Source organism: Misgurnus anguillicaudatus, chromosome 10 (assembly GCF_027580225.2).
Source record: "Misgurnus anguillicaudatus chromosome 10, ASM2758022v2, whole genome shotgun sequence".
NCBI classification, from domain to species: domain Eukaryota; kingdom Metazoa; phylum Chordata; class Actinopteri; order Cypriniformes; family Cobitidae; genus Misgurnus; species Misgurnus anguillicaudatus.
In genome coordinates, this window is record NC_073346.2 from 6,322,155 (window position 1) to 6,348,090 (window position 25,936).

The window sequence follows — 25,936 nt, forward strand, 5'->3', positions numbered from 1 at the left end:
GAAGAGATGATTGTTTAAGTGTTACAAATTACATAAAGCACCTGTAGGTAGTCAAATCCACACACATTCAATTAATTATCAGCCATACATCTATATAATTAAAGCGAGATATAATGACACGCTTTCATCAAAACAAATAAAACTAAAAATGGATTCGCGTGCCGGTAAGATTACAAAATAAAGAAAATAACATATATTATCATTCATGTGCTGATATCTTTAACATCCACACAGACGCAGAGACCGAAATAACAACAGACCTTCCGCCAAACCAGGTAGATTTTACTCGATTTGGGGATGGGTGATTCCACTTTTTGCTGCAAGCGATATGATGCTATACACTTGACTTAACTAAACGAATACTGGTTATTATGTGTATATAAACTCTCTTGTAACGGACAGAGAGAGAGAGAGACTTGGCATTGCTTTTGTTCAGCTTCTTTATACAGTTTAGGATGTGTTTGTAAATGTTTAAATATTTTTTTGTATTAGATGGTATGCACGTGACGTCATCTTCGGCGAAAGTAACTGCGGTTACGCCCACTGAGTGGGAAAAGACAGAGCGGCAGCATGTATTTGAGTACAGTGTGAAATCCGCGAAAACGGTGAAAACGCGTTTAAATGGGGGAAAAAGCTGTTGTGCGATAGACTGTATAGACAGATTAACAAGAATCCTGAGCTATCGTTTCACAGACTGCCAAAAAGCACCAAAAGGAGAAGTGAATTGATCGTTCATGCCAATGTTCACAGACCACAGGTGGGTTGATAAGTTGCTAGGGTCACTATCAAGCAGAGGTTTTACTTTCTACTTAAACGTATTTTTTCAAGCATTTGGATTTTCTTCGTGTTTTTCTTTGGAGAACATGCATTCCACAGCATATTATCATTATTTTTACTTTATTACATTTCATAAATACACGTTTTTGTTAAGTACATTAACATACTCAAGTAAAATTAAATAATTTTGATGTAATTAGGTATTAAATACATTTTAATCTGGAATATTAAATAATACACAGTATGATTTTATTCTTTAGAATGTAGTGAAGTAAAATTTTCCCAATACAAACACCCTAATAAAGCACAGACGCTTTGAAAATGTAACTAATGTAACTAAGTATTGTCCACCTCTGCTATCAAGTCCAACTAAATTCAATTTAAGCTGATAATAGTCAGTTTTACTGTCATTTTTGCAGCAGCCGCTATGAAAACCAGCCGTTTTGTTGAACGTTTGCCACTCAACCGGGCGAGTTCCGCCGTGGTCACGTGGAAAAGTGACGTCAATGCATACCCTCTATTACGCTGCGTTGAAGTGTATGGTGCACGCCCGTGTTAAAGGGTAGGCTGCGCAGTCGCAGACCGATCGATGTGTATCGTCAAACACACAAGAACACTTATGATGAAATCATTAAAGTATCAACATCTTAATTATATAATATAACAGCGATACCAACTTATCTTCTAGGCATCGATTTATCGATACTGCAGCATTGGTGTGCACTGCACATCCATAACTTGATTAAACATTACAAAATCTAATGAAATGAAAGTTATGCTATTGATTGTAGATCAATGCTCATGAAGATCTTGATATCAGGATATGTGAGAGACAGCAGCAGATTGATCTCTGTAGCGTCATCATCAACGATCTATTCTACATTCACACAATACTGCAGGTAACTTGTGTCCATCATATTCAATCATGAATTAATAAACTGTCTGAAAGTCAAATACTACTCATTCATATCTTCATTTTGACAGGAAAGAGGACTTGATCATGTGTCTGTTCAAGAACTGGATAACTGATAATCCTTTGAATGTTATATATTAAGTGTATGTTAAAGTCTTCTCATGAAAGAGATTTTAAACTGAAATAATCCAATAAACCAGACAAGATTTTACTGTTACTGTATTGCTTTTTGATTCAAAAAGTTATTACTTTGCCATAATACTTTATACAAAACAAGCGTAAGAGAAACAAAAATTCACATTATACATTCTTTAAAAATACAGATCTTTATACAGTCTCATCACACTTTATCAAAAGCAGCTCTGATGGAAGAATCAAGGTTCCTCTTTAAAAGCTTTACTAACACATCAGTCCAACTTAACTGCTTCAAATGTTCTCTGCTGAACCTGGAAATCACAATTCATCAATCCCTACATCTGATCCATGTGTCAGGCAATGATTCATTCACTCACACCCTTCAGAAAACTCACACGTGTGACAAAAGGATGATGATGGCACCAGAATCGGTTTTACTGCACAAAACCATGAATGGGTGAAGGATCTACATTAACAAAAGTTGACTTAAAGGTGCAGTGTGTAAATTTTAGAACGATCTTTTGACAGCAGTGCAATATAATATAGATACCCATGTTTTTAGTGGTGTATAAAGATCTTTTTTTTATGAACTGTTATGTTTTTATAACCTTAGAATGAGACGTTTTTATCTACATACACAGCAGGTCCTCTTACATGGAAGCTGCCATTTTGCGCAATCAAATTTCTGCAGTAGCCCTAAATGGACAAACTGCTCTACAGAGCGTGTTTGTCACTACGTTGTCTCAGACGATGATGTGTTTGTCCTGTGATGGCTACCATAGCTTCTCTATGTGCTTCGAAAGGGAGAGGTGCAATATGCAACCTCACCACTAGATGCCCCTAAAATCTACACACTGCACCTTTAAGCAGGAATGAAACCATAGTCTGAAAGTAACAAGTTACTACATCAGTAAAAACAAGAGTTTTAGTAAATGGGTTACATGAATCCAAACCGACATACAGAAGCAGCAAGTCTGACGGGGGATAAAACGCATTGCAATGCCCAGATACATATTGAAATGAAGAGTTTCGTTGCAAAACGAGATAACTCCGCTTTTAACATTTTTGTCAAAACATGTTTATTATGTTATGTTATTATTGTTTTATGGTGCTACTTAGATGTATTTTTTAAGTTATGAAGGTTTAAATCAAAACAAACTGCAGTTGAATTGATATTAATTGGAATGCACAACCAAAAAAACGAGATTTCTGAAAAATAAAAAATCTCGTTTGGCAACGAAACTCTTCAAATCATCAAATCAAACAAAACTCTGTGCAACAGCTAAAGAAAATTTCAAACATGTTGAAGAATAAAGTTTTTTAAATAGACATATTTTTCTTTCAAGATGACTTTCATATAATGAAACAATATGACAAATGAGATCTTAGTGGTTTGTTGTTACAGTATGTCTATATTCAATGCTCTATGATGTTGCATAGTAGGTTTCATTAAAGTGAAGTTTAGGTCAATATAATGGCTTATATCATGTCATTTATCATTGAAATTATAATAAAAAGCTCAGGGTAAAAGGTTTGCACATTTTCAACGTATCACTTAAACTGACAGGAACTGTTCCAGTACAGTTCCCATTAATGAAATGTAGTGAAAATGTTAAAAGCTGTAGTATACAATATAGTGACACATCATTCAGATGTCATTCTAAAGCAAAACATTTTGACGGCGTGATATACACGAATTATACGATGACCTACTGATGTAACGTACCGTAAATGAGTTAAATTGTCACCGTACAGAAGCAACTCAATTATTAAACATGTCAAAGACATCAATCAGAAACATGAAGGAATCAAGTGAAGAACAAGTGAAGGCAGGATAAGGCAACTGTTGAGAAACGGTCTACTCTTTTGTGTGATGAAGTACATACATACTGCATAAAACATGAAAGATTCTCATACTTCTGTACAAAAATACAAATACAATAATCTAAAGGCTTTAACATTTACATTAAACTTCTATACAGCAGTGGTATATAATCATGAATGCAGGTAACGTGGCATTCACTGGGTTGGTAGTGCACTACTATAAGCAGGTTCATATCTGCTTGGTGTAGTCAAGTTCACTCACTCACTCACTCATGCACACACGCACGCACGCACGCAATAAACCACTGTTTGTTTCTCTGTATCCCTGAGCGGATCACAGCGAGACTCACACGGGTTTAGAAACAAGTTTCAAAAAAGAAAAAGTGCAGTAATAGACATACACATTATTATAAAGGCATAAGGAAGATGTCAGTGATTGGCTGTTAAAATCAGTATATAACTCAGATTTCGTCTTGTTTTGTGACAGCACACTGACCCCCCCGTCTCCCCTCCTAATTCTCAATAACAAAACACAAAAACTCCCCATCATAAAACATCCATTCTAGGTACAGCGATTCAATGATCCTATCAGAAAAACCTTCATTCATTCATTCAGTGCATTAAATGTATAAATTCATTAGAATTTAAAGGGGAAGAAGGTAAATGTGCTCGAGTCACAAACTCGCGTCAAAATCTTGTTTTTACTTTCTATTGATTTGCCTTTGATTTTTAAAGTAAACTATAAAGTAAGCACTAAGCATGATTATTTTTGGCTTCATGAGATTTACTTCGGCCTAGTTGGAAATGGAAATTTTGTGAATGGGGAGCTACATTTATCTACCAGTGAAGTATTTGAATAAATTAACATATATAAAATTAAATAGTAAGTTATAGGCAGCCAAACAAACCTCTAAATTACATTTAAAAGGCAAGTAAATGTCAGTCCGTCCAGAGAAACAAACCGCAAAATAATCACATTAGCATGACTATTGTAGGCTTTCTAATAAATTACATATAAAATACTTCAAGATGACTTCATAACCTATGAACTCTCAGTGAACAACTGTGCGGTACATTCGGATCAATTTCAAGTTATAAACTCAAGTACAGCTCATGGCCGGCCAAAAACTCTTCTTGTTTTATGTGATTCATCTCCTTTTTGAAAATCTGAATGACTACAAAATTACAGGGCTTAAACTCTATAGAGATGCAGTAGGGGTAGAAACCAGGATAAAACTCCTTTAAAACCACACCAAACTGCTCCACGTGCAAATCCACTGCCGTCATATGTAAGTGCCGTGAAACACACACTTGGATGAGTTTCTCAAACAGAGGTGTGAGGCCGTACACGTACGGGTCTGTATGGAGAAGAGACCTAAACCTCGGGGTACTCTAGCGGGCGCTGCTGCTGCCTCCAGTATCTATGGAGAACTCATCTGCGACCATTAGCAAGGCCTCTATTTTTGCTGTTGTATCCGGGCTGAGCAGATCCACAACATCCATGCCTGCAAGGCTGTCCACGGCAGGATCGGGGGTCAACGGGGCCGGCGCGCTCTCCGGTTGAGGTGGCGCGGACGATTTGGCGGTCTCCTCCGTTGGCGGGCTGCACGAGCGAGGAGGAGCTTCGGGGAGAGTTTGGGGAGGTGATGTGCTCTTTGACTCCTGCGCGGAGGAGACCGCAGAGCTCTTGTCTTTAATGGAGTCTCTACAGGCACAATGACATTGGCAGGACTCTTCCTGCTTTATGATGATAACCGGCAGGCTCAGACCAATCTGCTGCACAGCGTTTCCTGAAAGAACAACAGATCCCCAATCGCGTAATTGTACAACATTTGTTGCAAACTGAAAATAAAGCGAGTCAGTCTGGTTATAAAGAGAGTCTGTGTCTGTCATCTTACCTGAATTTCCACTGACTGGTATGGCTGTGGTGAAAAAGACCTTCTCTACTTTTGGGCCCTGAAAATGAAAGCGTACAAATATCCAAATTAACAAACTGCAAATTAAGTGCTCTTCCGCCATACAATATAGTCCTCTTTTTTTTTTTATCACCACTTTTATTTTGTGCCACCATACTTACTCGTGTAACTACTTATGTAACAGTCTTTAAATGGGGAAAACATTGAAGTGTTTGGTGGCGTCTAAATTCATCTCTGTTTGGAGCCATAGGAATGAATGAGGCTAGGCTAAATGCTAACACATTCACAACGCGCTGTACAAAGATTAAGTGCATGCATTGAAAAAAGATAGGTATGTATTCATTCGTCTAAGTTGAGGTAAGAACATAGTAAAATATTGAAAAACTGTGGTGTTTTCCTTTAAGACTCGCATTTAAAAAGGGACCGACGTTTATCACGTCTGGTGGTGTCGGATAAAATGAAAGAAAGCTGGACCTGTTGTTCGGGGTTCGGTTGTGTGCCGGTGGCACTGCTGATGATCCACTGCAGGTTGTGATCAGACATGACAATGCTAGGCTGCAGGCCAAGAGTGGGAGCGATGGTGATGGTGGGAGGGGGAGGAGCCAAAGGTACCGCATCAGTCCCCGTCGCTGCTGTGGGCACCGGCTGAGCCGTGGGAGGCGGTGCCACATACTGCTGGCTGCCCGATGTTGTAGTTGAACCAGACGCTTCTGATGAGTGCGATGAGGTGGGTGGGACAGAAGGGAAAGGCGGGGTCAGTAATGAGCTGCTGACAGCAGGAGGCGGGGCTGGCAGAGAGGAGCACGTTGTAGGTGGAGCTTGAGCTTCTAATACAGGGGTCGTAATGGAAGAGGTTGGGGATGAGGTGGATGAAGTCGCTTGAGGGAAGGCAGAGTTTGCAGAGACATCTTTCTGAGGTGATGGGTCAAGACCGAAAGACTCCACGGGGTTATCTGGAGAAACAAAATGCTCAAAATGAGATTGACAAATGGGATATATGTGGTGCTCAGAGTAACATCTACAAGTACTCACCGTTGGGTTTTGGGTCATCCTGGCTGACACTGTTTTCAGGACTCTGGAACATCAACTCAAAGATCCTTATGGGAGTGACACTGTTCAGATCCACACCCTGAGACTGAAACATAAGAGTGCGTGTGCTCAGATACGCTCGAGAGACACACAACTGAACACGACTCTTGTTTATGAACAAGACAAAACTTACGCCGTGGTTCTCCTGGAGCTCCGAGTCTGTGGAAATAAGACTCAAATCACTGAGACACAGCGAATGATTTGCATCCTGTAACATCATTGTCCACAGTCAGTAAATGACATACACCAAATGCCAACAACAAGAGGAAATGTTGAGTGTTGTACCTCTGAGAGAGGATGACTGCTGCTCACGGTGAACGTTGGACCTTTATCATGACCACGAATGTGACTCTTTAAACTATACTGAGAGCTGAAGGTCTTCTCACAGCCATCGCTCGGACAGAAAAACGGCTTTTCTCCTGAGACAGACAGACAAACAGAAAGACTGAGCTGGACAAAGGTTTTCAAAAAGCCAGAATACATGACCCATTTACTAATTCGTTTTTTTATTTAGATTTTTTATAAAAACTTGCTCAGCTTGCTAGCTGAGTGATTAGCCCAATGGTGGGCAAACTACGGCCGACGTGAGGCTGTTTATAACTGTATTAAATATTGTGTTCGATTTAGGATTTTGGTCCAGAATGATTAAATTGATGCAGTACAACCATAGTCCAACAGATGTCACAAGTCTGCAGACAGTACTGACACGAATGAGTGAAAAAATGAAAACAAAACAAAGATAAACTCAGAATGGCAGCAAAATAATTCACCAGCATTAGACAGAAGGCAGTATGTGTGATTTGCCATTTTTTGCCCTTTTTTTAAAAAGCACAAACCTGCTTTCCTCAGTTTTATTTTCATGGTGATTTTTAATAATGTTCTAGCAATGCACACAAGGGATGATTTACCCTTAAGAAAATGAAGCATGACTTAACTATAGTAAGCATGTTTATGTCCATGACGATTCATCTGCTAATAACATGGTTACAACACTAATAAAACCATGGTTAATTTTCTTTATGGTGGTAACTGCAAATATTGCTCACAATGGATATGAAATTAGATGTCTTACTATACTAAATATATTATTCATAGTGTCATACTATATTGTTTCCTTAAAAACTGTATATTAACTATATGCTACATATAATGTAACAGTATGTATCCAGTGATATGCTAGAGAAACAGGATGTTGTTGATTTGTTTCAAAATCTGAAAGTGTGTTTATAAAAAGCAAGTTAAAGATAAATGTGCATGTATAGCTGTAGTACAGCAGGTGTTGATTTGAAATAAATAAAGCTAAATTTGTTGTTCACATAGTGGCCCTTTTAAACTTGATGTTTCCCCTGAGACAAAAAAAGTGTATTAGATTGACTGATTATTTCATCAACAGAATCAATGCTAGAGAAATTGTGAGAAAGGCACTAAAGATTAGGTTAAGTACAGGAAGTGATGGAAGCCTAAGGACAGACAGGAAGTGTTTTACTCTTAAAAAAGCATAATCACACGACAATCACAAGATACTCCTCTGTCCTATGATTGTGTGCACACAAGAAAACAGAAACAGAAACTACAATCACTGGTCAGCATAAGACTTCAGTGAGATGAGGAGCATCATACAATATTTACCACTTCCTTTAAAGTCGGCCCAAAACGTGTTTACTACTGAAATAATACTAAACAATACTTAAAATAACAAGAGTCTGTACCCATCATACACAATGTGATTTCTGCTGAATTTGTCAACTCTTGACTAACCAAAATTTGCAGATTGGCTCAGACTCACAGCAACAACTCGAGCCAATTTCACACTGAACGTGTTAGCAGCATGTTGGTGTAGCTTGAGCAGAGCGTATGGAGAGCGTTTGCACACGCATGAACTCAAGCTGTCTGTTTTGCACACGCATGAACTCAAGCTGTCTGTATACCACCAGTACAACAATCAAAAGTTCATGTACTACTGTATTTTACATACATTTATGAGCAAAACCTCTTTTAGAAGCCTATTTTACTGGTGTTGTTTATATACATATATAATTATAATAATGATATACAATACAAGTGGAATTAACGTCAACTTTAAAGTCTTAGGATAAAATGCATGTTTTTTATGTGTCCTTCTCACTTTAAATACTTTGGTGAGTTAATAAGTGTAAAGGTAACACTGTAGCATCTCACTATTAAAGGCGGGGTCCATGATTAAAAAAAAAAACAATTTGGAAAACGGAGTCGGGTTGACTACCAAAACACACTTGTAGCCAATCAGCAGTAAGGGGCGTGTCTAATAACCAACGTCGTTGCCTGGGTTGCGTATGTGTGGGGCGGGTCTATCAACAGAAGGTCCAGATTTTTGGGGGGTAGGGGCGTTTGTTTAGCTGATTTCAAATATCAACATTGTCTTTCCGATGTCATGGACCCCGCCTTTAACTGGTTGGTTAGTAGCAGTAATATTACTGAGATATTGGCTGTTTATCAATACTTAAAGGAAAAGTTTGTAGGATTGTGGTCAAAACCATAGATATGTATATAAAGGCTAGATGGCTCGTCCGCGCTGCTGGCCAATTGAGTGCAACGGCCGCATTTTGGCGGCCGTCTTGCCACGGGGCGCTCGCTCGCTCGTAGCATTGAGGTTTAATGATGCAGGTACTTTTAATGACCATAACTTGCTTAATTTTTTACCGTTTTCAAATGGTTTGGTTTGTTATAAACCTCGAAGATGTACCTATGACACTGCATACCTATACTAAAAATAAAAAATAAATTCATGAAATATGTTAAAGCATCCAGAATTATAGCCACGTTAATAACGTTTGTAAAAACCCAAACCGTTTGAAAATCGGTAGAAAATTGAGCAAGTTATGGTCATTTAAAAGTACCTGCACCATTAAACTCAATGCTACGAGTGAGCGAGCGCCCTGTCGTAAGATGGCCGCCAGGTGATGCCGTTAGGGACTCCGCCTTGAGCCATCTAGCCTTTATATACATATCTATGGTCAAAACTGGTATTGCAATCACACAACTGGTGGCCAATACACAAAATGACAACATAAACATCAGTTGAGGGCTGCAACTTCACTTTTTAAATGAGAATATCCTGGCCGGACCACTGTTGTCAGTGATATAAGTATTTGAAATGAAAATGATTTCTTAATGTCTAGTGACATATCAGGGCCATTTTATGATTGATTGATATAAATTTCTTACATACTGTTCCTTTAAAGCACATATTAATGCCTGGTTCTGCAAAACCTTATTCTACATCTTTAATCCCACCCAATTCCTACCAATACTTAACTACTTTACTAAGTATTAATAAGAAGTAATTAGGACTATATTGATGCAAAAGTAGTTAATAGTTAGTTAATAGTGAGAATTGGACCTTAAAAAGTGTGAACAGAATAATTTACATACTTTTATATGATTTATTTGAGCTGTTTCAAGCCTATCTTTGTATCATTTACTAAATAGGATTTAGAAATAATAAGTAATTAAATACTTTTTGGAGAGAGTCATTTGTACAGTAATCTAATTGCATGACTGAAGATGTTACCCAACACTGGTCTCAACAATATAACATTTTTAGTATTTAATAACTTGTTTTGTCCTCATTAACAACAAGAAGAAAAAAACAAATCAGTATTTGTCAAATATCCAACCATAACATAGGCAGTTAGCCCTAAGGGTTGATTAGCCAAATACCCCAAAACAAAACTTTATTGCTGCAAGGAACTTGTTGCAGTAATATGGTAAACAGGTGCTATTCACATTTAAGGATGTATTGGATCTTACCAGTGTGTGTCCGTACATGTGTCTTCAGGTGATGACTAGCAGCAAAAGCTTTACCACACCCATCATGGTCACACCTACACAACACAAACACATCATGTCTAAATACATTCTTTTCTTTGGTGAAATACATATAGTTTTCACATTACTATATTTTTAATTCTTATTTAGTGTAAGTAACTTTAAGTATACTGTATCCAGTATCCCAAATCAGTATAAGGACTAAAGGTGCAAGTTGTGATTCAAGTCCTTCCTCAGTCTTTTTCAGTTTAAATGCTATTTAAGTTTTATGCATTTAACATGTTTTGATGTAGTTTCATTCAGTTTGATGTCCTGATGCCACAAACTGTACAGCTTGCTGACATCAGTGCCACTAGAGCCCCAATTTAAAGACCACTTAGTCAATGCTGCAGTTGTTAAAATAAGTGTCTATGGTGGTTTAGCACAGCGCATATATGGCATTTATTTTATTCTGTAAGTTTTATTCTCTGTTCACAGTAGTATGGCACATGTGTAAGCACAGTGCTGCGCCCCAAGGTGGATCTGAAACCAACCACTTAGAGCTCAGCCTCAAGTCATCTGCTTTTAACAAATTTACTGACCTACATACACATTCGTTTGGATGGTGCCCCAAACACACACATATGACACAAACACACGACAAAATACAGTTTTTATTTTTTTAATAACTGATAATGTGACTTGAAATATTGTATTAATTTGCACTATATATTTAACTTTTTGGTAACATGTTAAAGTAGCTTTCTTCTCTGGCTAATTTTAGGGGGGGCAGCGTAGTTTCCCTCAAATACTGTAATCTTACTCACCGGAAGGGTTTTTCTCCCGTGTGTGTGCGTATATGTTTCCTCAGGTCACTGAGTGTGGTAAAGTACTTGGTGCATCCCTCTGATTCACAGTTAAATGTCTTGCCGGTGTGTATCCTCTGGTGTGCTTTCAGTCTGGTCAACACAACATTCACAATCAGACATTGAGTTTATTCAGTGTTTATACATATTGTCTTACAGTACATCTCATTTTCCTAGATTAACATGCCCTCTCCTATCCCATATTAAAAGTTACAGTTTAGCCAAATCATGTACGCACCCTCAAATTGTTCAAACCCTGTATGAATGGAATTTTCTTTATAGACTAACAGACAATAATCCAGTTCTCCAAGGTAAATGTTTCATATTAGTGTACATTGACTCTAATGAAGGCAACATTTTTCTTCTTGAAGCATCTTGTTTTGTATAAAGTTTTATATAAATAAATGTGAATAAATTTTATCATCCATTTAAGATGGGACTATATGTTTCGCAGCCTTTAAATGATTAAAAATTATTAGTTATTTATATTTAGTAATTTTTTTAAAGTAATTTTAGGACTTTTTATTTAGAAAACATATTTTTTCTACACTGAAAACGCTTAATTCTCCACAGAAGCACACAACACACTGCACTGTTCATGTGTATCTTCATTATAGAGAGAAATACAATGAGCTGAATGTGGTGCATGCATACCAAAGGCTACACTGATCACCTGAACGGTGAATTCACAAAAAATATATAATTTACAAAAAACATCAATAATGCTACAAAGTGTGAAAAACTCTAAGAAATTGTATTAACAACAATGTTTATATGTCCCAACAATTGTTATTCTTTGACCAAAATTAAATCAAAATTAAAATTTGTTAAATCAAAATTTCCAGGCGCAAGGGCTTATGGGTATTCCTTGCAGCATTTTGAACTGATTATTTTAAATTAATTGCACTTGAATTTTTAAGTTTATGGTTTTTGTAAGTTAAGTTAAATGGACAAAGATAGTCAAGCTGCAAAATTTAAGTCATGATTGCTTGACTTTTTGAGTACAAACAACATTAGGGCTCTCGGTGTACAAAGTCGAGCTTGAACTTGGTTTTGTAAGTTTCTATCTGTGAGCCAATCATAACTTTGAATGCACACAAGAGAACCAATAAGCTTTCTTTACCAAGTTGCTGGAATGCTCTGCCCAGTAACAGTGGAACAGAGAGCAGAAACACAGACTAAACAATGTTACACAACACGATGTTTATAAAAATCTCATGATCGACTATACTGATGATCTTGTCAAAGACAGCTGCCCAAATATCAGGCAATGTTTTGTAAGCTAAAACCTTATAATTCCAAGCAGAAAGTGATATTTTTTCTGTCTGCATTCGACTTCTTCCAAAAAATCCTTTAACAAATCTGAGAGGATTGTGATATTGCACATTTAAAATACATATAGGGTTTCTGTTATTTTCATGTCTTAAAAAACAGAAATGAAAAAAAAACCATGTGTAATAACCACATGCTATTACTTTTTTAAACTGAGCATGTCTATTCTTCTTATTATATTACATTTTCTCCATGATATATACAGTGTGGAAAATAAGTATTTGAACACTCTGCTATTTTGCAAGTTCTCCCACTTAGAAATCATGGAGGGGTCTGAAATTGTCATCGTACGTGCATGTTCACTGTGAGAGACATAATCTAAAAAAAAATCCAGAAATTACAATATATGTTTTTTAACTATTTATTTGTATGACACAGCTGCAAATAAGTATTTGAACACCTGTCTATCAGCTAGAACTCTGACCCTCAAAGATCTGTTTGTACACATCCACAAGGCTGGAAAGGGGTACGGGGAAGGTCACTGTTGGTAATACACTAAGACGTCATGGTTTGAAATCATGCATGGCACGGAAGGTTCCCCTGCTTAAACCAGCACATGCCCAGGCCTAGGGGTGTCACGATTCTCCAAATCCTCGATTCGATTACATTTTCGATTCTGATGTCACGATTCAATTCGATTCTCGATTTTTAAATGATTTTTTTAAGACAAAAAATGATATGCCTTTATTACTTTTATTATTATAGTTTCACATTAACATGCACATTGCGTGCTTTTCCTCGCATGGGGGTTTGTGGGCTTTACTTTACGCGAGAGAGCTTGTAGAGAGAGAATTCCTACTTGCACGCAGATAGACTTAATGCGCGCGTCTTGGACTCCTATTATCTGAACTAAAACCGGTGCGTCGTAAGCAGCTGCGCTTCTCTCTGTCTCACGTGCACGCGCTCTTGCATCTGTCCAAAGTCTAAACATAAACTAAAGTAATAATCCTTACGTTTTTGTTCAGTTTTATGCGTTTCATGCGAGCTGAGGCAAACCATACCTTTTGTTTAAAATATAACCCGCTGCATCTTGGCGGCTCTCTCGTGCATGTGCAGAGAGCTGCGCTCTGTCCGAAGGCAGATCACTAGGTAGTAATCCTGTTTATGATATGCATTTCAAGGAGTTGGAGCAATACATCTCTCGTGTTTAAAATATAAATCGCGTTCCGCTGGATGGATGTTTTTAAAGGCACTTCTGAGAGTTTATTTTTCCCCGCTTGGCAAGCCGACCGGACGTGACATGGGGGCGTGGCAGCATCGACGATCTTATTTTTTAATTCGAAGTTCGAGGTTGTGACTTAATTTCGATCGATTTCGATTTAAAATCGAAATCGTGACACCCTTACCCAGGCCCGTCTTAAGTTTGCCAATTACCATTTGGATGATCCAGAGGAGTCATGGGAGAAAGTCATGTGGTCAGATGAGACCAAAATATAACTTTTTGGTCATAATTCCACTAAACGTGTTTGGAGGAAGAAGAAAGATGAGTACCATCCCAAGAACACCATCCCTACTGTGAAGCATGGGGGTGGTAGCCTCAGGGGGAGTTTTTCTGCACATGGGACAGGGCGACTGCACTGTATTAAGGAGAGGATGACCGGGGCCATGTATTGCGAGATTTTGGAGAACAACCTCCTTCCCTCAGTTAGAGCATTGAAGATGGGTCGAGGCTGGGTCTTCCAACTAGGGATGGGCACGGATATTCGAATATTCAATCGGCAATAATAATTCGAATGCAAAAATGCTATTCGAATGTTTGTTTGTTTTTAATGTGCCACCAAAGGGTTACGACTTATTTAATGCTTTTTTACTTTATCTATACTGTCTTTTACAGACTTAAATGTAACATATACATGAACATTAATTTGTATGTATTTCTGATTGTTTGGCAATGCAGATTGTAGACGAATTTAAGTTTTTCCTTTTATCTCCAGGTTTGTCAGCGGCGCGCCGTATTTGGCCACTGGCTCAGTGAGGGCTCACGTGTTATTAAACGTGCTTCTCCGCCGCCCCCATCAACACATCATGAGAGATTTGTAAGCTTTCTGTTATAAAGTCTACTTTATTTTGTTAATAACGAGACAGACACGGAGAACGAAATGAAATGGAGAACATTTATTATATTGCGGTGCTCTTTCGAAAATGAACCAGATAACTGCACATGGCAGTTTAAAAGCAAAGCTCCGTCTTTGTGAAATGTTGTTAAATTAAGCTATACGTTAGTAACTTTAGCAACAACGTTAGTAACTTTAGCAACAATAATGTATCGAGCCAGCTTACGTTATTTGTAAAATAATGTTAAATACAGATATTCAATCTTGTTCAATGTGTCTGTTGTTTTTATCGGATAACCATCATCACGAGGAAGAGTTTTCTCCGCAGCACCGTCATTATTTTATCTAGTCAGAAGAACAGGCTTTCACCAAAGCAGGTAGGATAAATATGGTTTTCTTTATTCACAAATACATGTCAAACTAAACTGAGAAGATATTTATATGGCGACTGAGCAGTCGGTTATGTAGATGTGTTTTTTCGTTTTCTCCGGGCTCTTATTTGGTGTTTTGAGTCTGTATAAATTATGATAGCCTACTTTGTCAAGTCCTCAAACTGTAAACTTCGCAAGTCCTCAAACTTCGCTTAGATTTGGGGTAAGTGTATAATATTTGGTAAAATATAATGTATGTAAGATCAAACAGTAATGAATTCATACTAACGACCGACTTGAAACTAAGGGTTTGACTCAGACTTTGCTCCGCATGGGGTTTTGACGCCTTTTTTTCTGTAGGATATTTTTTAAGAATTTAAGAATATATATATATATATATATATATATATATATATATATATATATATATATATATATATATATATAACAATGTTTTCAACTTAAAAATACATACATATATATACTTACAGAATATACGTTTAGCTTGTTGTGGATATTTCCTAATTATAAGCCTTATGTGAAATTATGACAAAATGAAAAATACAAAACACGCATGCATTAATTAACATAATTTAAATAAACGAATATTCGTTCTTTATAAGCTTAAATATTCGAATAGTAAATTACTGGAAAATGCCCATCCCTACTTCCAACATGGCAATGACCCGAAGCACACAGCCAGGATAACCAAGAAGTGGCTCTGTAAGAAGCATATCAAGGTTCTGGCGTGGCCTAGCCAGTCTCCAGACCTAAACCCAATAAAGAATCTTTGATGGGAGAATCTTTGGACTGATCTAGAGAAGATGTGTGTGGAGGAGTGGGCCAAAATCCCTCCTGCAGTGTGTGCAAACCTGGTGAAAAACGACAGGAAACGTTTGACCTCTGTAATTGCAAACAAAGGCTACTGTACCAAATATTAACATTGATTTTCTCAGGTATTCAAATACTTTGGATCATACAAATAAATAGTTAAAAATCATACATTGTCATCGTAGGTGCATGTCCACTGTAAGAGACATAATCTAAAAAAAATCCAGAAATCACAATTTCAGACCCCCTTCATGATTTCTAAGTGGAAGAGCTTGCAAAATAGCAGGGTGTTCAAATACTTATTTTCCTTACTGTAACATGCCTGTACATATACATAATATTGTCTATTTGTATATTGTGTATTTTTTAAATAGGTGCACAACTTTTTATTATCTGCGCCTTGTCACTGTCATTTTATTTCTGCTATGGTAGCTTCTGTCACCAAAACAAATTCCTTGTATGTGTAAACATATACCTGGCAATAAAAGCTTTTCTGATTCAGAAAAGAGATTTGTTTCCCATAGCAGTTTTGCTATAAGCAATGCAAAAACTTTAAAGCTCAATATCTCAAAACTACTCAGTTTGAACCATATTATTCTATGGCAGCGGTTTACATCTACACAAAATAACATTTCTCAGACTAGACCAATTCTCATGGTTGCATTGCATGTTATGTGTTTTAAATCTTACTGAAATTCAGTTCTACAAGCTTATAAACATGCAGATCAACTGGAATCATGTCATGTTGCACTGGTCACTGGTCAGGCTCATGCGGGTTAGTAAACTGTTTTAGAAGAGCAGTCCAGACACAAAGCTGCTAATAATAACAGCAGCACACAAGGGTGAGAGAAACGTGAGGAGCAGTCAAAATGAAGACATGTCACATGAGCAAAGCATGAATAAAAACAGAGAGCTACAGGAGGCGGATATGTGTTATATCTGTGACTTCAGGCAAGCGCTCACATGAGCAGCGTCCTATAGCATCATGTGCCTTACATCAATAGACCATTTTGCAAGATGTAAACAACACTGGTCCAGAAGCACTTTTTTGTTTTAAAATTTTTAGTTTACATTTAATTTACAATTTTATTCCGTTCTACATGTTTTATTGGTTGTATTTCGTTTTAATATATTTTATTAAGTGTTAATAAACTAAAACAGAAAGTGCTTCTGGAGCAGTGTTGTTTATATCCTGCAAAATGGTCTATACAGCGAGATGTGTGTATGCTCACCTGTAGAGGGTGTTGAAGGCTTTCTCACAGCCCTGCACGTCACATTCGAAGGGCTTCTCTTTCGTGTGGACACGGACGTGGATCTTCAGGCTATATGATGTGAGAAAGGCTTTGCCGCAGCCCTGCTGGTTGCACACGAACGTATATTCACCACGGTGCGTCTTTTGATGTGTGCGCAGGTTTCCCGCTGTGCTGTAAGTACGAGTGCAGCCCTCAAACATGCACTGATAGCGCTTCACCTGAAAGATCAAGCAAAGATCAATATTCTTGATCAAAAAGAGTCTTCTTTACATTGCCAAAGCACAGAAACAAGACCGTACTCAATAAAACACACACTTCTGATTTATTTCTTACTTGCATGTGCACATTATTACTATCATTATTACTATCATGTTCCCCACCTCTCTTTGCTTGGTCTCTGGACACTCGGAGTGTAGCGTCAGCGTCGCCCCCTCAATGTTTCGTGGCATAGGGGTGGAGCCTGGGTTAATAATAAACTGTATCTGGTCCGGTGAAATGGTATGATGAATGTAGCCCTGCGACATGCCGTCCGGATCAGCCATGAAGGCCAGGGAGCCCTCGTCCCCCTCTCCGTCCGGCAGAAAGGACATCCCATCTTCCTCGCCTTCCTCGTCCAGACAGATGGGGTCCTGCTCAATGAGCACGGTCGTGCGATCATAGACCCTTCCGGAGGAAGACGAGGGTCCCGATATTATGCTGTCCTCTTTGTCATAATTGGCAAGCTTGTCTTCATCTTCCTCCTCTCTGCCCAGTTTGTCGACATCCTCTTCATCGTCTTCGAAGAACATGTCTGTCTCTGTGAGAGGACCATTCTCTCCCATGATCCTGATGGACGAGATATGTTCAGAGTTTCTGTCCACACGCTTGGTTTTGTTGCGACTGTAACATGTTTTAAAAAATGGAAACCAAAGTAATGCATTTGCAGTCTGAACAAAACAAAGACTCCATAAGATTTCATTTTCAACAACTATACCATGATGTAGATAATATCTACATTAGGCCTACAATGTCATACTGGGTTAAGAAAGTAGGACAATGCCGGGAAACTATGTTTGGCTGTTCACACTATGGACAAAACTATAAAAATATAGTTTTAAAAATCATTTTATATTAAAGAGAATAGCTGAATTCACATTAGGGCTGTGCAATTAATCATTTTTGATTTTTCGATATCAATTATTGATTCCAACAATTAAAAAAACAAGATAATCGAGGTAAAACAGTGGGTCTCATTCACTAATAATTGCATACATTTTTCGTATTTATACGCACACTTGAACTTCTCACGAAAACTTTCTGCCTAATTCACAACACGTGCGTATGCACAAGAGTTTGTTCTTATACTTGTGCTTACGTTAGTGAATTTGAAGTGTTCTTCATGACCGGGCGCCTGCACAAGGTTGGTAATTTCCATAAAACACGACCAAACCAGCTCCATATAAGGGGGTTGCCCAGTGCTGGTCCAGAGAAAATTTTAAAGCAGTTTGTCATAGACGCAAAAGAGCTCGAAAAGAAATCCATGATCATATTTATTACCGGTAAAGTTAAGTTTTGCTTTGCATTTTTTATTTGGGAGGTTTTGTTGTCGCCGGAGGAAGCCAGTGCTGTCCACCGACTGTAGTAACATTAAAGAAGTATTGGATGCTTTAACAAATATGACATTAATTAATAAGACAGAGACGCGCATCTGTATCTAAAATAAAACAGACAGGGATCAAGTAATTGACGTATAGACTTATCATTACATATACATGAAGTTTACATTAGGCATCAAGCAGACACTTTCATCGAGATTTAAAAAGTGAGGAAGGAAAGCGTGAAGATTTGTCATTACACGCATCTTCTTTATATGTTTAGAAAAAATACGTAGGCTATAATAATGTATATAATAATAATAATAATAATAATAATAATTATACAGATCATGTATAATAATATAGAATACAGAAAATATTATAATATAAAATATAATCATGTAAATTTTAAATATCAACATTATTATAAACATTATAATTATAGCCTAGTATTTGATAATAGTGTACGTGATTATTGCGTATGAGTGGTTTTAGATTTTCTTGAATATTTGCGTAAGTCTAGAAGACATTTTGATACGAAGGTTTTTTGTTGAATCACGATTTGTTCGTGAAAACATCCATACGTACATCTCACGCACAAATTTGTGCGTACGCATGCTTAGTGAATGAGACCCAATTATTGTGTGATTAAAATATAAATTGCGTGCTGCTGGACCGACAGGTTTGTAAGGCATTTCAAAGGCACCACTGCTTTGACACGTGAAGTCTATTGCAAAACTTAATTAATAAAAAGGTTAACAAACATTAAGAATAACACAAATATAAATTTTCACAAAGTCTTCTGCTTTTTTGTCAGATGTTCCTATGGTATACTAGAGTATAATTACTTCAGTTTACCATGGTAACTGTTTTTTACTCCCAGTTCATGCAGATGCGCTTACAAGCTCTCCACTGGTCATGTCCCAATCCTGCAGCTGAATCAGCCGTGAATACATATAGGTAAAAAAAGCAAATTTTCACAACTATCCAAGAACAGTTTGGTGACTGACAACGCTTTATCCAGCATGATGGAGCCCCCTGCCATATGGCAAAAGTGATAACTAAATGGCTGGGGGAACAAAACATCAAAATTTTGACCTTCACCCCATTGAGAACATGTGGTCAATCCTCAAGAGGCGGGTGGACAAACAAACCCCCACAAATTCTGACAAACTCCAAGCATTGATTATGTGAGAATGGGTTGCCTTCAGTCAAAAGTTGATTGACAGCATGCCATAGTGAATTACAGAGGTCTTAAAAAAGAAGGGTCAACACTGCAAATATTGACTACGTGCAAAAACTTAATGTAATTTTGAATAAAAGCCTTTGACATTTATGAAATGCTTGTAACTACACTTCAGTATACCATAATAACAACATCGGACAAAAAGATCTATAAACACTGGAGCAGCAGACTTTGTGAAATTTAATATTTGTGTCATTCTTAAAACTTTTGGCCAAATCTCAGTGAACTGCCTGTGAAGCATATTATTCAATGCATCATGGACACATTCTCAGTCCCTGCTGCCTATTGTACACTTCATGGCAAAAGTTTTGAGACATCCACTTCTAATGAACAACTGTGACTACTTTAGTAATTTCAGTAAGCCCAGAGAATATAGAGAATTTATCCACTTTATACTTGACGTAAATGCGGGTGCCGCCATCTTTGACCTCATATGGGTAAAACTTCCAGTGAGCCACTACAGCTAATGGTAGTCCTATTGCGATGGATACGAGTCTGCCGTTTTGACTGGCATTTTAATGCTTATTATGAAATCCAGGCATAACTTGTGCAGTTAGGGGATGCCATAATAGCTGATACAAACGCAGTAAATCTCTACAAAACATTTGTTTTAACTATAATAAACGCACAAGAACTGAATGTGTATGTGGCGCACGTGCATCTATTAACTGTATCCACACATCCATCCAGTAAAACCTCGTATAGAAACTGAAAAATAAATACAATAATTATTCAAAAACAACTAATATTATGCTGATAAAAATATGCTGATTTAGCTGATTTATTTATTCTGCTACTACTATATATTATTACAAAAATGAGATCACAGTTCAGAATATATAGCCTACGACATAAACTGCTTATTAGTTAATGTTTATAATAGTTCGTAATGTGTTTGCGCGTAATGTTACTTTTGTTATGTTTTAAATGTTTTTTTAAATAAGCAAATAATTTCATAAGCTCATGTTTTATCTACTGCATAATAATATTTCCATAAAACGAAAACAATACTGAAAACATGTAATAGTAGTGTAATAAGTTTATTATGGTTTGTTTAAATAACTTACAATGGTGTTAAATGAGAAGCATAAGTTACTGCTGCTGTCGGATAGCGTAAAGCTTGATGTGTCGCCATAAAAACTCAAACAAGTCGATTAAAAATTGCCGTTTAAAAAAAACTCACACCAGAGGGACCGTTGTGACATTTTAAACCATCACCTGAAAAGGTTAAAAACAAGAAGTCTCTGTATATTCCATGTATTAAACACTCGACTGACTGTCCCACTGTGGAGATACTGGTATGTATCTGTGCTTTTATATTTGCACATTGAAGGCCCGTCACTCCCGAGGAACAACATGAAACGATTGGATATCTCTTCATGTGATTTATCAGGACACTTCTTAATTTCATCCTCACACTGGCTCATACATGAAAAAATTATGACCATAATCATCATGGAAAACGCCGGCTCCAGTCGCACCCATAATTCGTGCAAGGCGTGATGGAGCATAGGAATAGTGTGGATAGAGAATTGGGTGATTTTAAATTTACAGCAACAGTTTGGGCAGAGCATGTTTTTTATTCCAGCATGACAATGCACCCCTGTGTACAAAACAGTGGAGGCACGTGACTTTTTTCCAAGCAGGCTCGAATGCGAAACTCATCAAAACATTGTCATGTGTGTGGTCATGTCAAAAATATGTGTTCTGTGCATCATGTGAACCTATGTGCATGGGTGAGCGATGTCTTTTTTTATCATTAATTCTTTCGAAGCGTATGCCGTATTTTGACACTACACGCGATGCACATAGGTTCCCATGGTCCACCAAGCAAACACATATTTTGACATGACGAGCCACACGACAACTCAAACAAATATTTTGCTTTCCGAAGAGTCACCATTACAAAGTAAAGTTCAATGAGAAACAACTGATTCAGTCTGGTGTGGAAGAACTGTTGCAACAAATGGTTATAATCATAGTGAGAACTGCTTGATCGCTAGGTTAAAAATGCAGGGGCCTATACCATGAAGGTAGCTGAACAAACTCGGGGTTACAGGATTGGTTTTGAGTTGACAAAACCAAACCGATGCAATCAGGCTTTAGTGGTCCCATGAAGCGGCTTATCAACTTTCTCTGTCAACTCAGGCTTTGATCTTTAGGCTATGATTACTTCACCCGCGCATGCACATAAAAGAGTGACGTCGGCACCGAACAACCAATCAGAATAGAGCACGTACGAGCTGTATATTTTTTAGCGGAGGAGCATGAGCTAATTATACAAAATTATGAAAATTATAAAAATTTATTTCAAGAGTGAAATAATACTGCCTCTGCTCTTTTTAATATAACATGTACATTAACATGTACTTCATTGTATAATTTATTTAGGTACCCAAAGTGAAACATGCTTTTTTAAGTTAATTTACATTGTTAAATTTGTTAATAACCTTACAGGGAATTTTATAAAAGCCCTCTTTTAAAGACATGGTCAGGGAATTTCTGTGGAACACTATGAAGCTCTTAATGTAGGCTTTCTTACAGTGCGAGGACCACCTTGCGCATGGTTCGACAAACCGTGTTTTCCCCACCGACAGCATACAAGTATGTACCACTTGCAAAAAAGCGCAACGCAATACACATCATTTACGGTCCAGTAAAAGCATGGATTTAACGTGATACATTTCTTATGTGAGGCAAGAAGTTTGCAAAGATAAGAGATTCCTTCCGTGGAAAATCTAGATATTTCATACAAATGACTAGGCAAGGGAAAACTAAAAACTCTCTCTACGAAGTGCTCTTCTACAATTTGCGCGGAGACCCCTGAGACTTCTTTCTGCTTTGGATGTTTAAGATTAAGACCCTCACCCTCCTTTTTTTTCTTCTTTTTTTTTTTAAATGTGGTATTAACACGGAAATAGTGATTGTTGAATATGCCTTAATGTTTGTATTTTAATATGTTCAATAAAAAATACAAATAAATAAAATTTGCGCGGAGACGCTAGTAGTTACGTCACCTGTATATTTCTTTGCTAGCAGCTGATTGGTCAAACTGCAGTCTCAGATCTCGAATCCAGAACATAACCTGCTCCGGGGCAGGTTAGCCGTGCAGCGTAAGATACCATGGCGACGAACACCGATTAAAGCCGCGCTACTTTCATGGTACCTAAAACCCAGGGTTGGCGCAAACTAATCTTAAACTTACCTGGCTATCCACTTAAACCGGCTTCATGGTATAGGCCCAAGGTTAGGTGAATTGGAGATGTCAAATTGCCCTTTCCTCAGTGTGTAGATCAAAGTGCATTTAGTTTTTGGACTATATAGGTATCCAGAATAAACCCATGCTGACACAGAAAGACCTCCTGACCCAGCACAGGCTTGAACTGTGGGACAACGGTGCCACTGTGGCCCCAAACATTTGTACTGGTAGGGGGCGGGGCATTCCAATACTTTTGTCTATATAGTGTAGATTATGATGCCTATATATTATGATTAATGCTATCATGTATAATGATGCTGTCTATGTTTGCAGGACACTAGGGACTGCAAGACAGGCTATGTTTAATAATAGGTAGGCAGCTAACTTAGCTCACTAGGTTTAGAAACCCAACCAGTGTCAACTACAAACACATTTCTTACACGACCGATAATACGATTGTGGCAATAAACATCATCCATAAGAACATACGAGTTAATATGACTCGCGACTCTTCTATCGACACTTTCTAGAAGTTTCTATGTTCACTTTAACATTACTGACAGTCACAAGTCATACATTTAAAACATCATGTTTACCAATCTAAGCACACACAGACCCGGAGAAAGAGCTGGGCATGCATTTAAAGCTCGTGAGATTTATGAAATATATATTACATTAAAACACCAACACTGTAATGTCAGTTATGCTAACAGTTTAGCTCACCCGTGTATTGAAGCTCCAGTCATCAGTTCATCTGCTTCTGTCCTTTAAATAATAATAATATCATAAAAACAAATTAACGAAAACACTCAAAAGTCTTACTTTTATCATATATTTAAGCGGTTATATTTGTTATGAGTCGACAGGAGAGGCTAAACGTCTCCATTCACGTGAATGACAGCGTTAGCTCCATTAGCATAACACTAACATCACTTCATAAACTACAACATACGCTGTCGCTCAACGAAACTCTTATATTTATCATTTGACATCATTAATGAACAGAAGTGAAAAGAGTGAATCTATGAACACAATGGATATATGAAGTTAAAATAGCCCAATTGTATGTAGGGTGGCTGTATGCTAACAGATTTAAACCGTTAGCATTAAACAAACGAATGAAATAAAGACAAGCGATTTAAACATATGTACGACAACAGCATGCGCGTGCACTAACAAATCGATAAGATAAAAATCACTGAATGTGTTTACCAGGGTTATAAAGACGAAAAAGCCCGGAATAATGTTGTGTAGAGGCTCATGTGTGCATTCCTTCCCATCGGCACCATCATGAACGACAACACTGACTCCAGATCAGCGTTCGGCGTATTCACATCGGATCCTCTCTACATGACAGCTGACTCCAGATCAGCGTTCGCCTTATACAGATCGGATCCTCTCTACAGCACAGCTGATTCCAAATCAGCCTTTACATCTTCTTTTCTCTACAGCTGACTCCGGATCAGCGGTCAGATCGGATCCTCTCTACAGCACAGCTGATTCCAAATCAGCCTTTACATCTTCTTTTCTCTACAGCTGACTCCGGATCAGCGGTCAGATCAGATCTTCTCTACAGCACAGCTGACTCCGGATCAGTGTTTGCCATATTCAGATCGGTTTCTCTCTACAGCGCAGCTGGTTTGTGGGGTTTTGAAAACTTTAGCTGGTCAGGCTGGGAGACTAGCTGACCCACCAGGCTGGAAGACCAGTTTAACCAGTTTTGTCAGGCTGGGAGGATCTTAAACCTGCTTCATCTTGAACCAGCGAAGACTAGCCAACCAGTTTAGCCAAGCCTCAGCCTAAGACCAGCTAAAAGTACTTGGACCTGGAATTGTGTAGCATGCTCAGATATGAAAGGTTGAATTTTCCAAAGGATGAATCTACAAGAGCGGGCGGTGCTCTGTGAAACTGAGCTGATCATCAAAGACCAATCCCATAATGGTCTAGTTGAACGTAAAGATTGTGATAAATCTTCAGACGATATGACAAGCAGTTCTGTCTTTGCAAGGCTCAGCTGGAGATGATGGTCCTTCATCCAGAGTGAGATGTCACTTAGGCAGGCTGAGATGCGAACAGAAACCATGGGATCATCAGGCCAGAACGGAAAGTAGAGTTGTGTGTCATCCGCATAGCAGTGGTAAAAAAACAGTGTTTCCGAATGACAGATCCTAGGGATGTCATGTATATAGAAAAGAGCAGTGGTCCAAGCACTGAGCCTTGAGGTACCCCGGTACTGAAACGTTGGGGTTCGGAGACGTTACCTCTCCAGGATACTCTAAATCAGGGGTTCTCAACCTTTTCCAACTTACGGCCCACCAATGATTGTTTGAAACATTCAGAGGACCACCTTTTTAAACACGATATTATCAAAGCAGAATAACAGAAAAACAATGTATTGTGGCATTCCTTTCACCTGGTCACCTACTTTCTTTACACCTGGTGGTACCCCTGTAGATGAACAAGGAATGTCATTATTTCCAATGGAAAAACCAAACCACATAGGTGTCATTTTGAGCAGAAAAAAAACCTTTTAAAGTGGGAGATGTAAAGATGGACTTTTAGGTTTAGACTTTATCTTTATTAGTATTCAAGGTTAGCACCTTTGAGAAGTTAAATCTTTAAAGGAAAAATATAGCGTTTTATTTATGGCAAAGACATGTTACAAAACGTAGAGGCTTATTATATCTTCTGTATGAGATTATGTCAGTGTTTTGGACCATACGGATTTATATTTATTTTTTAAGCCTGACGTAATTATAGTAAAAGCAAA

At 37.8% G+C, this 25,936-nt stretch overlaps 1 protein-coding gene and 1 long non-coding RNA gene across 3 annotated transcripts; one reads left to right on the forward strand and one right to left on the reverse strand.

The window, feature by feature from the left end:
* Positions 1 to 50: 50 nt before the first annotated feature.
* On the forward strand, positions 51 to 1,907 carry LOC129447759 (uncharacterized). The gene is made up of 4 exons (XR_008645568.2): positions 51 to 164; positions 235 to 275; positions 1,569 to 1,676; positions 1,762 to 1,907. It is a non-coding gene; the product is annotated as an uncharacterized lncRNA (long non-coding RNA).
* On the reverse strand, positions 1,893 to 24,878 carry mtf1 (metal-regulatory transcription factor 1). 2 transcript variants are annotated; one of them, XM_055209581.2, is made up of 12 exons: positions 24,379 to 24,878; positions 23,890 to 23,931; positions 17,528 to 17,972; positions 17,127 to 17,365; positions 11,268 to 11,399; positions 10,444 to 10,517; positions 6,940 to 7,073; positions 6,788 to 6,862; positions 6,598 to 6,700; positions 6,040 to 6,518; positions 5,548 to 5,605; positions 1,893 to 5,439 (listed from the first exon to the last, which is right to left on the reverse strand). In XM_055209581.2, the coding sequence occupies exons 2-12, from the start codon at positions 23,910 to 23,912 to the stop codon at positions 5,042 to 5,044; spliced, it is 2,160 nt and encodes a 719-aa protein (XP_055065556.2). In that variant the 5' UTR covers positions 23,913 to 23,931; positions 24,379 to 24,878; the 3' UTR covers positions 1,893 to 5,041. The 2 variants fall into 2 exon arrangements, with proteins under 2 accessions (XP_055065556.2, XP_055065555.2); XM_055209580.2 differs by having other exon boundaries at positions 17,528 to 18,026; positions 24,379 to 24,873.
* Positions 24,879 to 25,936: the final 1,058 nt, after the last annotated feature.

What these genes read in the sequence shown, in the direction of transcription:
- mtf1 (XM_055209580.2), bottom strand. Translation starts at nt 23,912, where the DNA reads ATGACTGGAGCTTCAATACACGG. An exon ending in CAGAGACCAAGCAAAGAGAG is followed by an intron (nt 17,366 to 17,527) that starts GTGGGGAACATG and finishes TTGATCTTTCAG; the next exon opens with GTGAAGCGCTATCAGTGCAT. An exon ending in AACCGAACCCCGAACAACAG is followed by an intron (nt 5,606 to 6,039) that starts GTCCAGCTTTCT and finishes TTTCATTTTCAG; the next exon opens with GGCCCAAAAGTAGAGAAGGT.